General features: G+C 41.6%; 1 protein-coding gene across 1 annotated transcript in view; it reads right to left on the reverse strand.

Moving 5' to 3' along the window:
• The window catches only part of celf6 (CUGBP Elav-like family member 6), a 137,807-nt gene that overhangs the window by 15,097 nt on the left and 105,513 nt on the right, over positions 1–17,197 (reverse strand). The window contains exons 6-11 of the mRNA XM_063882009.1: positions 12,353–12,496; positions 11,305–11,449; positions 9,994–10,143; positions 8,646–8,708; positions 7,977–8,054; positions 3,694–3,837 (exon numbers count right to left, since the gene is read on the reverse strand). Coding sequence (XP_063738079.1) covers positions 3,694–3,837; positions 7,977–8,054; positions 8,646–8,708; positions 9,994–10,143; positions 11,305–11,449; positions 12,353–12,496 — 724 coding nt within the window. The remainder of the gene's footprint in view (positions 1–3,693; positions 3,838–7,976; positions 8,055–8,645; positions 8,709–9,993; positions 10,144–11,304; positions 11,450–12,352; positions 12,497–17,197) is intronic.

Consider the following 17,197-nt stretch of genomic DNA (forward strand, 5'->3'; position numbering starts at 1 on the left):
TATTGCTCTAAACAGACATCTGTCTGAACTGACAGTGATGCATCCCTTAAGAGTAAATTCCTAATCCTACTCCAGAAATAAATCCTTTTTATAAGAACATGTTTCGAGAGCTCCTTCAGTGACCTTTTTATCATATGCACATTTCAGAGCTTCTCTGTAAACACTCATCTAAAAGAGTGATTTGTGGTTATCTTCTGTCTAAATCCCACAATGTGGATTACTGCAGAGGAACCAGGCTGTGTGCATACAGTAGATTTTCTGTTGAAACTCACAAGAGTCATTCTGCAGTGGAAGCGATTACTTGAAAGTTATTTCATTTTAAATATGCTGCTTATTCTAATCTAGATTTCCGGGTTTTGTCTAAACTGGGTAACTAAAAACTAAATAACCAATTTTCTGTGATCAGTACATGTATCTATGCACGGATGAGTGTTGGTGAAACATGAAACACACACATGCAACTTCAACGTTCAAAGTAAGAGAAAACAAAAGAGCTTTACAACTTAAACGAGATATAGCTTTAGGTAAATTGCAACTCCTTTTTTCTTCTAAAAAGCAGTGTGTATATGATGTAAAGGCTGTGTGTGTGAGAGTGTGTTATTCCATTCTCAGAAGACCTTTTGAAATTCATTTTCAAGTTAAATCCAGCTAATTCCACCTAACAAGGTATGCTTTGATCACTTTTAAAAGTCAATATTGAGTGACTGAACGCAGAGGATTAAGACTAATGTTACATCCACAGAGACCCAGGTTAGATAAAACACCAGAGCTCCTACAGTGAATATCTATGGGGTGCACACATTTGCCTCCTGGATGGTCTATACGTGTGTGTGACTCATAAAGCACCACTAACTTAAAACAGAGTATCTTAATACCCGCCCCACTCGTGCTTTTCTGTCGTTCTTTTTCTTTCATTGCCTAAAGGAATATTCTTATAATTCCCAAGACTTTTCTTCATCTCACCTGCACCTATCCATTTAATCACAAAGCAAATAAAGATATTGCTCTAAACAGACATCTGTCTGAACTGACAGTGATGCATCCCTTAAGAGTAAATTCCTAATCCTACTTCAGAAATAAATCCTTTTTATAAGAACATGTTTCGAGAGCTCCTTCAGTGACCTTTTTATCATATGCAAATTTCAGAGCTTCTCTGTAAACACTCCATCTAAAAGAGTGATTTCTGCTTATCTTCTGTCTAAATCCCACAATGTGGATTACTGCAGAGGAACCAGGCTGTGTGCATACAGTAGATTTTCTGTTGAAACTCACAAGAGTCATTCTGCAGTGGAAGCGATTACTTGAAAGTTATTTCATTTTAAATATGCTGCTTATTCTAATCTAGATTTCAGGGTTTTGTCTAAACTGGGTAACTAAAAACTAAATAACCAATTTTCCCTGTAATATTTTAATGTGATGCAAGAAAAACAATATTTCTGCAAACACAGAATAATTACTCCAGAAATATGAAAATGGTGTTGAATAGAGTGTCAGACGGTATAGACAGCTTGGTTTTTACGCAACTCTGAATAATTAGGGAATGGATGTCCGGTGGGTCTGCCCGTGGTTGAGTGGCAGGCAGCAGGCTTACACTGAAACTGTGATTTCTGAATTACATCCTTTCTTTTACTCTCCTTGCTTCTATATACAAATTTTAAAAAAAACACACCCCGGGATTTATTTGTTGTTTGAGGTGCAATATATGACTCAGCATCTCTCCGTAATTTTGACCGGAAGTGACGTTAGCGCCCTCATACTTTATCTTTCCAGGAAAACTCTGGATTTTACATTAGCAAACTTGCCATATTTTCAGACAGTAATCAGCATTAAGGGGTTGAATTTGAGGTCAGGATTTTTTAAGATTTATATTACGATAAAGAAAGGTATTGGGTAGACTTAATACTGACACACAGACCGGATTGTTTGTATGTTATAGATGTGAATAAATATAGGGACAAATAAATAACTTGTCTTAATTATCTTTTCATGTCATCCTATTTAAACAATGCTTTGGAAATGATTTCCTCGACTAACAGGAAGGTAATTTACTTTCAATTAGTGTGTATAAAATGTCAGTTTTTGCTGTGAAAACTGAGTATGTTTTATTCACCCATGTGCACAAGGCCCAACGTGTACATGTGAACCATTGTCAATTAATCAGTCTTTTATTTCTACATCTATAAATAGTTTCGCTTCCGTTCATCTGCACGTGTACGGTAGGTCTATAGTGCCCGTTAACCACATCTTCAAGGCTAAACACACATTTTTAAGATCAAGTGTTCCAAGTTCTTACTGGCCTAATAACTTATCCCCCTTAATGCACAGCATCTTCGGCTGCCTAATTTGTTAATGTCTTACGAAAGGAGCCCCGGGGTTTCTGCTATAAAAAGGAGGGAGAAATGAGTGAAAAAAAAAACTCACAAAAGAATCATGGGTTAAATTGCTGTTTTTCAGCCAAGATCTTAATTACAAGCCGTTGAAAATAAGCCGGTGAGACTGATGAGGTCAACGCCCCTTTGTCCTTCCCCCTTGTTGACTGACGGATAGTGATAGCGGGAGGCATATGTTTAGAGGAGAGCACACAATGTTAGGCAGAGAGAGCCCTGAGATGGACAGAAGGAGACAGACGGGTGGAAAAGAGAGGAAGAGAAAGCCTCATAGACATGCCATGTTGAAGGGAAAGTGAAAGAAAGCCAATGCTGGGAGTCTTTCTCTCTCTCTGCCTGTCTCCTGGGTGCTGCTGTCCAACTGAATCAACAGTAAGGCCCACACCAGTCTATTATTATCTCTTTAAACCCATGGATTCCACCTGCACCGCCTCCACCCTGATGAACTGGTTTGCTGTGTGGGAGGTGAGAAAAAAAGAGGGGAGGGATGGCAGGATGTGGCTAGGTTGCCCGCTGGAGGCCTATAGGGGGGGTCTGTTTTTTTCTCCTTGGTAAAGAGTCTGGGAATGGCAGAGAAGTGGAGATGGATCCTCATTGTGTTAGGAATGGTGAGATGGAGACGCTGAGAATTTATGTTTCGAGCAAATGCCAAAATCTGGAAAGGTGTTTGGGTCAGTGACTTTATCAAGGAGTCATGGTGGGTGTGGCATGTGTTATTTCAGGCAGAGGTTGAATGTAGTGAAGTACAATTATTCAACAACTGAATTTAAGTACACCTTTGAGGTAGGTACAGTATACCTTCAATTTATGCAATTTTATACTTTTACTCCACTACATTTTAGCCATGTAGTTACTTTACAGATACAGATCATTGGTAAAAACCAAATATAATCCACAAATAAATAAACATTTCCAAACAAATGTAAGTTAAAATATCCAGCAGAAGTATAGAAAGTCCATAGAATGAGCTGTCTTACCAGCAGTCAACATTAATGCATCAAAAATCCTATTGCAATGATTTAGTTTATGTGAAATATGATGGGCCCTTTTGTATTACAAGGACTTTTATTATTTACATTTGAATTATATTTCAATGCTTTTAACTTTGTATTTTACTCAAGTAAGATTTTGGACTTGTGCTTGAATCAGAGTATTTTTTTATGTGGTTAATGTACAACTTTAGTAAAAGTACTTTTTCCATCACTGATTTTATGCAATTAGAGCCTACACCACCATCCCAACACACTCTTGTTTTTTCATTATGAAGCTAAACCAAATTGTGTGTGTGTGTGTGTGTCTGTCTTACCAAAACATTTGCTCTGATTGGTCGCTCGGTCCACAAACACTTTGGCGGAGATGACGTTGCCAAAAGGCAGGAACATTTGCATGAGCTCCGCGTCTCCGAACTCCTGGGGCAGGTGATAAATAAACAGGTTGCAACCTTCTGGCCCTGGTGATGAGAGGAAAACAACAAGAAGGTTATATGGGGGCATAAACAGAGTGAGAGAGAGAGAGGCTGACCATAATAATAATAACACAGGTGGAAGAATGACTCGATAAAGCAATCAAGAGAGTAATCTAAGGAACGCAGGAGCCATGTAAACACCAAATTGTTATTATGTTAGCTGTGGCACAAGCATTAGTTGTGGGAAAGCTAGTTATTGTGGAGTACACACACTCTTAAAACCTTTTCTAAATATTATAAGGTCACACTCAGGTTTGGTCAGCTCATTTAAATCCGAGTACTCCTATTCCCGAACCACTGTATGGAGTGTAGGAGGCCCTTAAATGGATAATTTTATACAATTAAGTTTGACTATTGAATCAGGAAATGGGCCGGCAACTGCAATGCACAGCCGCAGAGAAAGACATAAGATAAATACAAAACAGGGTGAATAAAAAAACGCAGAGTTTGATTGGAAGAGAAATATTAAGATGGTTATATTGAGAAATAGAAACACTGAGTCACAGAGAAAGAGAGGAGGAGGAGGTAGAGCATAAGCCAAGTTTTTGTCCCAATTACTGTGTGACAGTAGGACTGTCTTCCAATCTCTCTCTCTCTCTCCATCCCTCCACACTCCTCCACCCAGCTGCCACATATTGTACAGGCCAATCTGGATAAAGGGAGGAATGAACTGGAAGGAAAGAGAGCGAACCATGGCCCGAGAAAAAGCGATAGAGAGAGGGAGAGAGATGTGATGGACTCGGGGACAGTGGGCTTGCAGCTGCTGGCTGCCTGGCTAGCATTCTCTCCTGTCTCATTGCTCAGGGTGATAGCATGACGAGATGAGACTGGGGCTGGTGAGAAGGCTGATAAGAGAGCTGCACTGGTGGCTGGCTGTACTGATGCTCTGCCGCTGCGAGATAGAGGACACACACACACTGGTTGACGGAGTGTGGAATTTCTTCTTTTTTTTTCAACATTTAAAGTCTGAATCTCGGTTCTGTCTGTTTAGCTTTAGGTGACTTAGAGAACTCATACTTTAAACAAGAAGTGGTTTGTTTGAGGGGAAGGCATTTCCCAAAAAGAGTGAGAGGACGGTCGAGAAGTTTAAAAATGATTGATGATTGCAAGAACATAATACTTCCTTTTCCATGCGTGCAAGTCTGTAAACTAAGCTATGTAGAGGAAATATTAGCTTTGCTGTATCTTTTATTTTGTCCACAGTGAGATAATTACCTTTTGAGTGCGTGTTCATATGTTGAACTGCATTTGTTATATGACTTGTATGCACAGTTTAGGATGATAAATAAATTGGTTCGATTCACATGCATAATTTATCAATATTTATTTTGAGAGGCCAACTCCAATAACTTTACATATCAAAGTCTGTTTACAGGTCCTGTGAAGTGTGACTGCATATCGGGAAAAAAAGTTGTATAAAGCCTTTTGTGGCTCCAGAGGGAGTTGCACAAAGTCTGATAAACTGCCTCAAGTGATGTCACTTGAAATAGCTTCAGTTGAGAGTTAAGATACAGCTTTTAAAATATATGGAGTAAGAAATGTTTGAGTTTACAAGACCTCTGTAGCCTGCTCCTAATCCCTGCTTGAGGCAAGCTATGCTAGAGGCTCCATTAACGCACAACACAGCCAAATATTTGACTGAACTTTAAGTTGCATTGTGGGTAAGGTAGGCAGCATGTATCTCTATCCCTCCATGCATTGATTATTTTCTCTAAAATGGTTCTGATTAAGTCATTAACCGTAATGTGATATAATCCAATGCTCTTAAAGGGGGTTTTATTATCAATAGTTTGTACCAATTTTCCCTGTACTATGGAAACTCACGCCTGGAGGGAGAAACACAGCGTCTTTCCACTTCCTGCCAAAGACAGCTCAACTTTTACCACACTGTTGGCCAAAATGCCAGATAGTTGTTGTACAATTGGATAAACAAACCGAAAAGGAGACAAGTCTGGGCTGTGTTTCTACACAATCCCCTCTCAGAAAGAAACCAGAGAAAGGAGGACATTGTGGATTTGTGCAATTAGATGTGCTGCTGTCCCAGGGGAGCACACTTCTCCTAAACCTGCAGTACAAATGCAGGGGCCAAATCCCATCAATCCCTCCTTCTCCACAGCATCCCAGGCTGTGGGTTATTAAAAAATGTGTGGTTAACCTGACAATGGAGGGGGAAAAAAAGGTATATTTAATCTATATCACAAGATGCTGTGTTGTCTGAACTATATTGCCTTTGAAAGCACTCAAATACTATTTAATGATGATGCATTTCTTGTCCTTCACCTCCCAAAGGACCTCATTTTTGACCCATTAGATGTAAAGTACAGATAACTGTCTGTACTTTTATACGCTTTAATCTTGACAGCAGTGTAGATGGATTCTCCACTAGATATCTGTAAACATCGCCAAAGTACAGCTTCTGCAGAAGTACTTTTAATGATTGAAATACCGCCGTGGAAGCTGTATATGGGTCACACGTGCCTCAGACTCGCTGTATGTTCATACATCTTTGTTTTTCTTCTTTTTGGGATGAGATCTTAACAATCTTGGCTTGTAAAATTTGAGGATTTGACACGCTTGTAGCTCTTTGGAGTTTAAAGTTAGCATGGTGTTTTACCCTCCAGGTCTCCGGGCCAGTCAAGTGACTAAAAACTTGCAATTGCAATGTTGAACACATTTGGTGAAGTTGGCAAGGAACTTAAGCAACCCTGCCAAAAAATGTGGGCATTTTAGGTTCATCCACACGTTTTTTGGCAGGACAGCATTCCTTATATTTGCTGAGTCAGTGGTATTGTTCTCGCCGTGCTGTCTAAGATGCTCTTCTGAAGTGAAAAGGACAAATATTTTCAAAGGGCACAGTGAAAGAATTGTCTGTGTAAGATAACATTTTGGGATTTGGAAGGGGGATTTTTCCTTGACACACAGACACAGACTGATAGATTGTATTGTTGCAATTGTTAGCTTTCACAAGGAGGTTGAAGCTGAGGCTCGACAGCGCCTGTATATTTAGGTTTAGGTGTCTTTTAATGACAGGGCTGCAGACTGTGGCAGTGGACTCAGACAAGCTGGGAGTGCAGCCAAAACCCAGAACTCACAGGCCACCGACTACACCAAGAATAGCTCTACGTGTGTGTAAGAGAAAAAGAAACAGAGACAGTGTGTGTGTGTCGCTGTGTCTGAGTGTGTATCAGGGACCATGACTTCAATAATTCTTTCTAATGATGAAAGCGTTTCAAGGTAGCGGTGAGATGTCCTACTGAAAACTATGCCTGCATGTTAAGCGAATGCTGACGTTGAGGATAAGTCTTTACTTCATTCATACATTTTTCTGCTAGCGTATACTCCATCTGCACTACTTATTAGACTAGTTTAGCAAAATAACCTGCACTATTTAATTCAGATGTATCCTACTGTGTTTCATTTTGCACTGTTATTAGTTTTATTTTAATTTCAATTTTCTTATTTTGTCTTATGCCATATTATGTTGCATTGTTGGAGAAGTTCAGGACCTAAGATTTTCATTGCCAGAACTATACTGCAGCTATTGTGTACATGACAATAAAACCCCTTGAACCTTGAACACTTGCACTGTGACCATGGCATGCACTCACATCAACAAAACAAAGTGCAAACATTTTCTAACTTTTTCTCGTCTCAATTTGTTCCTATATTGAATATTCATCCCACTCTATGCTGTCTCATACAATCATATAGATGAATAATTGAGACTGACGAATGAGAGTGATTTACCATCACAGTATATCCTATGCTTTATTACATCTGATGCTGTGGCATAAGAGCGAACACTACACCAGGAATGGTAATAAATGATTATGCATGCAGCTAATTAATCTGATGAATATTTATAACCACTTAAACACATTGTAATGGACTGATTAAGCAGTCCAACGCTGCAAGTTTGAATTAGTGCAGTTTTTGAATAATGACAGAGTAACTTTCCATCTCACTGCTAATGTTCTTCTCTTTAAATGGGGAGCCTTTTTCTCACATTTTCCCCAGCCAGCTTTTTCCCCTCCCTCGCTAATTCAAAGCAGCGCAGCTACATTAGAATGGAACATGGCAATTATCACCTTTTATCTTGGGTGGGCGCGCTTGCTCGCTCTTACCTTCCCTCTGTTGCTGGGGAATGATGGTTGGTTGCTGGGGGAACGCTTGGCTGATTGGCGCATAGGCGGCAGGGTAGGCTGCTGTTGCAAAGGGAGAACCACAGTGGAATTTTTCACATCTCCATTTTCATATTTGACACAACAAAACTCAAATCATTATTCCATTGTTCATTTGCGTTCTCTAGACATTGCATAAATAAATTGCATTATGACTGGGAGCCAGGGCTCATTTGGATGGTGGATCACTACACAAAGAGTGTGGAAAAAGTGAGAGTGGAGTGCAGTTCAACTAAGCAGACACAAAAGAAAGAAAGGGAGACTTGCACCTTATTAATGAGAGCCGATGTCAGGCCGAGAGCTGTGGTTATGAGAGGTTTATGTCATCTCTCATGTAGGAGGCAATGTCAGGTTCATAACCTCAGCTCTCTGTGTACTTTTAGAATTAAGTTTTTTCTTTGTGGGTGTATAATAAAGTCAACTCTAAATCCTTTCGCAATCCTAATGTAAAGTAGTTTAATCCTGGAGAAAATTGGCTGGTCGTCAAGCTATCTCTATCTGTCATAGTGTCCACTGATGTGGCAAACAGAAAAAAGAGAGTGGGGAGAGGGGAAAGGGGAGAGGACAGATGGAGGGAGTGAGAGAGAAGAGGAGGTAGGAGAGACAGATCACCTGCGTAGTGTTGGACGCCAGCATAAGCCTGTTGGAGAGGGTCGTTCACCGTTGGACTCTGTGCTGCAAGAGAGACGAAACAAGAGACAGAGAAAGGGGGGTGACAAAGAGGAAAGCGACAAAGAGGGGATGGGAAATGGTCAAGACAGACGCAGAGACAAAAAAAAAAATACAAGGAGATATTGTTAAAGTGCAAGACAGAAATTGGTTTAGCTGCAGAGAACCGTCAGGGGGTGAGATCACACAGGGAGCGGGAGACATTTGGGTTGTCATATCTCAGTTCTTCAAAATGCCTGTTTGCCCCAGATGTTTGCATCAAATATTAACAACATGCCAAACAAACCACTTTGTAGTTCATTACAATTGCAGCTGCCTCTGCATAATGTAGAAACAGGGAGTGCGTGTCTGTCAATTCTTCAGGAATCAGTCCCAGACAACATTAAGAAGCCGAGGACGGGCTGAGACACATCAAATTAACCATAATGGACTGATGGATGAAGTGATGGATTCATCATGATGCTAGGGCTGGCTGCTCAGAAATCTGCCAGAGACACTGTTGATTGACCCTCAAGCCTTAAACACTTCAGTTCAAATCAGAAGGAGATGTAATGAGAGTGTGAAGTAAAAAAGCACTCTTGTCAACTTTTTAACAGTGCCCTGACATATAAATCAATGTGTCACCACTGAAATGTTGAACTTGCATAGTGGAGAGTACAGTGCTGACCTGACCTGGAAGTTTGCATTGCATAGGGTTCCCTCAACTAATTGGATTTGGGAGGATTGCACATTTATGATACCTACTTTAGGATAATCTCCACTTACTAACAACACGTTTATGATTTTTGAAGCACAAATGCAATGGAGAGAAGTAAAAGGTAACGTTAGTCTTTAAACCAACTTCATCACGGTCGCATGACTGTAAATCATCACCGCTAAGCTAAAGGCGGCTACTTTTCTGGCGTGATGACATTTACTCGTCTGTTTTTGTAATACATAAAAGCTTCACGCATTTACAGAAGGGGTATTTACTGATGTTTCTTATGTGGTAGAACAAAACTTGAGAATCTTTTAAACTTGTGTTAACCCCAGACATTAACGCTTTTAACCAAAACAACCTTCAAAATCAGGTGACTTCAAGACAGGGAGACCGTGTTAAAGTGCTGTCTAATTCCTGAGTTCATTCCTGTGCCTCTTTTATAGGTGATGTTTTTATTTATATCAAGTTCAACACCAGAATAATACTGTCCTCACCATCACTACAAGCTGCTAATTGTGAGTGTCAGGGTCAGAGGACTTAAGATGTTAAAAAATGGGACGTTTCTTTTATCGTAGATCTTAATTGGCTCACCTGGGTAAGGGTGAATACCGTTGGTGTAGATGGGCTCGGAGGTGGGCTGCCCGTTGCTTTGAGGGGGGAGAGTACTGAATCCGTTAACCCCGATCGTGGTGGCTAGGCTGGGCACGGCTGTGGCAGAGATGCCTGGGGGTGTGCTGGTGCCTGCAAATAGATACAGAGTCATTACGGGAAACTGCAGGGAGCTCGCTACACATGCTAAAAGCTCGTTAATAGAGGTGTGAGAGACTTTTCTACTCAAATGTACATTTTCACACTAATGTAATGTTTAATTACACCCACATCATGGGCCATCATAAGCAAAAATGTGCACCTTTTGAACCACCATCATGGTACTGTTTGGTAAAATTGGTACCAATTAAGCCTGAACAATTGCTAAAACCCGACAGAGTAGAACACTGGTTCAAATGTGAAGGTGTGGGGGACAAAAGCTAACCCTGACTCTTACTCATCCGACATTTATTATTCAATCATCATAGCCCTGTTTAAAGGTTTATTATTGTCACTTGAGCAACAAAATTATACTTTAGTTATTTAAGTAGTAGTACAAATTAGACTCACAATAACAGGTAGCATAATGTCTCATAGTCACCTTGTCAGTGCCCTTTTATGCTGAAAGGTTTTTTATTATTTTTCTAATCCAAGTGAAGGGCATTTAAGTCATGTAGGATTATGTTTGATAGGTATTACCTAGTGTATGTAGGCTTTGTGGATTACAAATGCCAGGTACAGCATCAAGCCACTTTATTTAATACATTTGCAATGACCCCGCCTTCAGGCAGTCTGCCTACTTAGTGTCGAGCCATCAAAGCTCCTCATGACAAGGGCCAAAAAGATAGTTCAGACTGGGGTCCAGGATTATCTCACACAAATCTTTGCTCTTATATTGTATAAGCCAAGGACTCTGCATCCAAAGTCATCGGATTGGCAGTATTCCCAGAAAACACACACTGTCACAGAGACACGGAGAGAGAGAGCGGCAGACAGACAAAGAGACATGATGTGGCTGTGCATTTTCTCCCATCATGCCCCATTCAATATACAGTAAGGGCTCTTCTTCCTTTAATCCAGCACTAGCAACTCAGCCCAGAAAAGAGAGCCCACATCTTAAAACATGTAACAAGGGCAAAACCAGAAAGGCCTTGAATGAATACATTACTACTCCTTCTATAATTCTTGCTAATGATGAAAATGTTCCAGGTCAGCAGTGAAAAATGGCGCGAGAAGCCCTGCACGTGTGTGTTATTGCATGTGTTCTTGCAACCGAGTCAGTTGGTGCGCTTGTCTGTGCTTATGAGCAAATACCTGAGGACGGTGTCATGGGAGTAGCCACCAGGCCGTTGACATTGAAAGCTGCCATTTGCTGCATTTGCGCGGCGGCGATGGCAGCCATGGGGTTCAGGTAGGACCCTTGTGTTGCTGCCATCAGGGCTGCTTGCTGTTGCATCATCTGCTGTAGGATTAAAGAGCAGTGGGTGGAAGGGAGGGATGGAGGGAAGGACAGAAAGGGAAAGGAGGGTGAAATAGCCGCAGGACCAGAGCATGTTTACTCTCACATCTTTGTTTGCTTGGCCCATGCCTTGTTCTTGTACTGAGTGGTCTGTGTTGCCCTGCAGCGTTGCTCCCCAGCTCGTGTAACACCGCTCTGGCCTTGTGCTCATTATACTGACACAAGATAAAGGCTATGTGGTGGGATGAATTTAGCAAGCTGGAGACTATGCGAATCTGTACGTAAGGTATATGTTTAACTCCACCCCAGTGGCAGAGTTAATGGAGAGATTGTACATGAGTGGGCGATCCACACCTGTCAGGGTGAGATGTTGGCTACAGTGAGATCTCACAGACTCCAAGCTGTGGCTTTCATGTGTGAATATGAAATGGGGCTGGGGTGGAGTGGCAGGAATAAGGGTAAGGGGTGAGTGGCTTTTGGTTGCCTGGTAATGAAGTGCACCTCAGTTTGAGTGTTAAGGCACATGTGTATGTGAACGAAATGTTAAAGAGGCAGGCTTGGAGTGGCGGTTAAAATTCAGGGAACTAGTCAGGAAATATGGGAATGGGTAATGAATTTGAAACGGATGCTCTCTACGGAAAGTAAAACGGTGTAGTGCTGAGCATACATGATAAGCAGCTTCCCTGGACAAATGAAGGGATACAAAGACACAATACAGGAAGTAGTACAGCTTTTTCTGTTAGTCTCTGAAATAGTGGACTCTTACAGTCATTTACTGGTGTAAATAATTAAAAAGTTGTTTGAGGGTCACATGCCTAGTGGGATAAAAACAGGGAATTCAAATCACAACATTTTTCTTGTTTTAAAGCTCACCGTCTCCTCCCCCGCCGGGCTGAGACTTACAGCATGAGAGTAGGCGCCATAGGCCCCAAACTGGATGGTCATGGGACTGAAGATGCCGAGCTGGCCTGCCATCTGGTGCATCCTGCGCAGGGTCCGCTCTTTATCAGTGTCTGCGAATTTGACCACCAGACTGGACGAGGCACCCTAGAGGGGCACAGATAAAAAGGTCTGTGAAAAATGCAGCTTAACTTCAATCTGTAAATTGGAACGTTATTTGATTTGCATCCTTATATAAAATGTTTGGCAGTTTATCATTTCACTTTTCAATGGCTTAATGGAGATTAAAGCAAGCAAATATACATCAAACAAACAGTCTTGATATAGATTAAATAGGTCGAATGGGTTATACAAGTTTCAACCAAGTAGGACAACTAATAACACAAACATTTACAACTACCTCAGTTACTTAAAGTCAGTAGTGTTTTACAGATTGCACCTGCCACTTCCGCTGGCCAACAAGCTAATGAGTTTGTGTTTTGTTCGCAAACTGTCTGTGAATATTCTTAGACTGAATAAATGATTTCCATTATTTTTATTATAATTATTCACTCGGAAAAACTAAAAGGAGACAGCCAGGCAAAAACACATATTCTGCTCCAGTAGTTTGGGAAAATTACGTGGATTTACCTAAAACTAAAGGACAAAATACAAATTTCATCTATTCTAAGGTCGCTCAATGACATTGTTCCATATGCCTGACAATTCTTACCACAATATATGATGCTTGAGCTTCAATTGTGCATACATGTTAAGACATTGAAGACAAATCAGTCGGACGATAACCCAAATATGGGTCATTTACTGTATAAACAAGGTTGCCGAATGCAGTACATTAGCATATTTTATTCTGTGGTTTGAAAATAGCTTCCATACAATGCGTGTGTTTCCCTCGGGAAATGACCTACAACAAAATGCGGGCTCCATTTTCAAAAGATGTAGAGCTTATGTGCTTCCGTGCATCACCCTTATTTTATAAAAACATGTGAGTGTTGCCTCTTTTCATCGCCTCAAAGAAGAAACAGTGGTGTGCATGTCATTCATTTCTGTCATCTGATGTCCATTGTACACAATAGTCGAGCCTTTATGACCTCCTATCTCTGGGCCAAGGAAGTCAGTGGAAGTGAATGTGTGTAGCTCTCATGACTGCAGTCATTTAGCTGTCAGTGGTAAATGGAAGAGAATAGTGAGTGATATTTGCTTTGTGAACTTTCTAACTCCACTGTATACTCAGGGAGTGAACTGTGATCCTAACCAGATCCCACAGGAGTCCCAGTCCCCCAGTGGTGCAGCTCCACTGAATACAATACTGGGTAATTAGGTCTGACAAAAGCCTTCGGCATGTGGAGGGTGAAGTATTGACTAATGGCTCTGCCTTATGGCAGATATAGTTCCGTATTGATGTCCGTGCTCCTGAGTTTGCATCCAATTAAATCATTTGAAAGACAGAGACCAGAGTCAGTTCCTCATATGACATCCAGGCAAGGAGAGAGAGGAAGAGTGTGTGTGAGTTAAAGACAGAGAGATAGATACGGAGAGAGAGAGGGAGGAAGAGGATGAGGAGGCTGCTAGGCAGAGAAAGCAGCTACAGAGACTGTCAAGAGGACCTGGCTCCTATTTAATTACAGGCAATGCATGCTGGGAAAGAGCAATGAGCACCACCAGGACAGAAGGACACAGGCAGCCAGGGGGCAGTCAAGATATGATTAGTAAGATCATAAAAGCAAAGGCACGGGGAGAAAAGGACTCCATAATCACAACTTGGATTCATCTTTCACAAAATGTCTCATCCTGACAGGGTCAGAACAAATTCAGGCTTTGATTTAGATTTCCATATTTACTGTGGGTGTAGGAGTTTGAAATGTGAGTGCAGGGGACCCAGTGAGAAGACGAGGCTAAGGAGTGATGCTGCACACACCTGTTATTGCACTCTCTGTACAAATTGAAATTGACAAAGCTAGGGGGAGGCTACAGGTCAACTGCTACTTGCAGGGGCCACATTACCAAAGCAGAGCAGAAACAAACACACTTAGGCTGTGCCCCTGTGAAGCTGAATATGGCAGTAAGAGAGTGTGTATTCAGCCACTGAATACACACAGTCTCACAGCCTTACTTCAAGTAAGTGTGTCCTATTTTCAAAGTCCTTCATGAAATGTTAAACAGTACCTGCTAAGCAATAGTGTCGTTGAGAGGGCAGTGCCAATCCTGTCACACACTTTATAGTTTGGTTAGTCATGACTGCCGCAGCAGAACTTACATAATATTTAGTCATATACAGTATCGGTCCTGCCAACATTATTTCCTGCACCACTCTAACATCAGTCTGATCCTTCCCTCACTTAATTTTTTTGTTTTATGTAGTTTTCCTTATAAACAAAGACAATAAAAATCCTTTTCTAAATGCAAGACACAAACAAGTTTTTGTTCAGAGGCTTTGCATGTAAACTATTCGATTAAGCCATGTGGAAAGTGACTTTAAAACATTCTATTAACACAACCGAGAGAATGTGTTGGGAAAAGATAACTGTGGGGAAGAGCCTGGAAAATGAAGGGAGGCATCAGCATGGACCCCAGGGACAGTGTGTCTCAGATGGGATTCTATCAGAGGCAGCCAGCCCCCCACCTCAGGCCAGAGGAGACCCATCTGGTGTTTCTCCCTCGATGCCATTTCAATTAGCTAAATCAATACCCCGACGTGGCGGTGTTAACGGCACAATTTCTCCCTTTCTTATTTCATTTCATCCCACCTCCTGACCTTTTTGTGTCGTTCTGTCTCAACTTTGCGGGCCAGTCGAAGGGACTGGGCTGTTGGATTTAATGAGGCTGGCATTGAGCAAACATCCTCCTCCAGCGTTGTTGCTTAAGCCTGCTCACAGCATGGGGGCCTGGCATTTAGATCACATTCATTTTCTGCCTTGTGTGTTTGTATTCTTACATTCATTTAATTCCTCATGAAGAATGCATTATGAGCATCGGGACTGTGAAAGCCCGAGGCTGCCTGTACCCACTGCACCGTGACTCAAAATGAAGCGAGCCTGGCCTGGTGTGCCGTCTCCCAGCACAGCGCTCTGCTGTAGACAACAGCATGGGAAGAGACCCAGTCTGCAATGTGTACACTGAACAGACTTGGCAGCAGCATTAAAGCACTACAACAGCCTCTGCAGGTGTTGTGTGCAGTGCCACTCATGTCAGAGCCTTGTATTTTCGAGTTTCTTAGCATAAAAGCAAAAATAACCCCCTCTAAAAAAAGAAAATTCACTCATCCTCCACCCTGAACAGGATAATTGAATCTCCTCACTTCCCTCTGACTATATATCCAAGGTCTAATTGGAAAAAGCAGATTACAGTGTGAACTCCCCCACGGATCAGAAGTTTCTATCCACAAAAAGATAGAGTAATATGTGTCCAGATAATGAAGGAACAGGTGGCGGCAGACAACAGGCAATGGATGCAAAGCAGCCACTCCTCGCTGGTAGCATAAAATCACAAGCTGACAAACAAACAGAATAATAACCTCCAACCGGCGTGACTCCCTACCTGGAGAGAAAATGAATTTGCTGAATTTGATAAGGGCCAACAGGGAGCCTTCACTTTTGACAGGTACAACTAAGGAATTCGTCACAGGTTCAAAAACTAATCTAATTTCTTGAACAACACACTTGACTTGCGAAAATCTCCCATATTGGATTCTGTATAGGCCTGTGAAAATGTGTAGATGGAGAAATACACAACGGTAATTGAGGGATTAGAACTTGACAACACCAGTGAAATGGCATTCTGCCTTTATCTCTGCATTACTGTGATACAAAGGCACCGGTGTTAAGTGTGTACTAACAGGTAAACAGACACTCATTTTCCAATTTCTACAGAGGCTTACAGCGAAATAATACCACGCCACACTCATTGGAAAGAAAACTGTCTTTTCGCACAGCATACTAATGATTAACAAAGAATGTTATAAGTACAGTCTTTCTTCCACATGTTACAGCTACTAAATGACAACTCCCAAACTTGTGTTTCTACACTCATAGACTCTAAAAGTGCTAATTGAAAATCTGTAAGAAATTAATTGAAAACAGCATAGCAAGTTTGTTTGGTAATTGGATGAACCCCCTGCAGGCTTCATATTCAACTCTCTGAACCTTGCTACATCTCTGCTAGCCTCATGGGAGGACTGTCTCTCATTAGCACTGGATGATACTGTCTAAGTCTGGACTTGCTGTCCACCACATACAGCTGCTGCCGCCAAGCAAACTGCATCCAAGCCAAAAGACACAGAAGGACAATACTGTCACTCTGGGTTTCGATGCAGCAACAGTTTCCACCACAAAATGTAAGGAGTGGGGAAAAAACAAACTCTGTGTAGTTTGTCAGCTACAACCCTGCTGAGATTTTACAGTAGTGTTATTTGGCATTTGATGAATTGTGTGTTACAATGACAATGCTCTCTGGCTAAGTCTTATCTCTCATTAATCCAGAACTATAGTATCACACGTGCACATTCTTGTTGCTGCCAACACCGGCAAGCTCCACAGGCCCTGTCAGCCACGCTGTGACACTGAACATGACAATGTCTGCAATTTGCTGGGTGCTGTCTACCTGCCCCCGGCTCTGCCATTTGAAGTTTTGCCACCTGTGCCTCTGCAGCCATACTGTAATCCAACAAACCAATGGAGAGTGCCTGTTCTGTGCCCAATCACCCCTTAAGTTAATTTTAGAAGCACCTGCAATCGGAAATAAACATCAATTAAAGCGATGAACTGATCTATCAGCGCGTGCCCTTCGGTGGCATCCCTTGCCCTTAAGCTTCATTAAAGCCTTTCAATTTGGGCCAGCGTGTTTTGGTGC

Source organism: Eleginops maclovinus, chromosome 4, assembly GCF_036324505.1.
Source record: "Eleginops maclovinus isolate JMC-PN-2008 ecotype Puerto Natales chromosome 4, JC_Emac_rtc_rv5, whole genome shotgun sequence".
Lineage (NCBI taxonomy): Eukaryota > Metazoa > Chordata > Actinopteri > Perciformes > Eleginopidae > Eleginops > Eleginops maclovinus.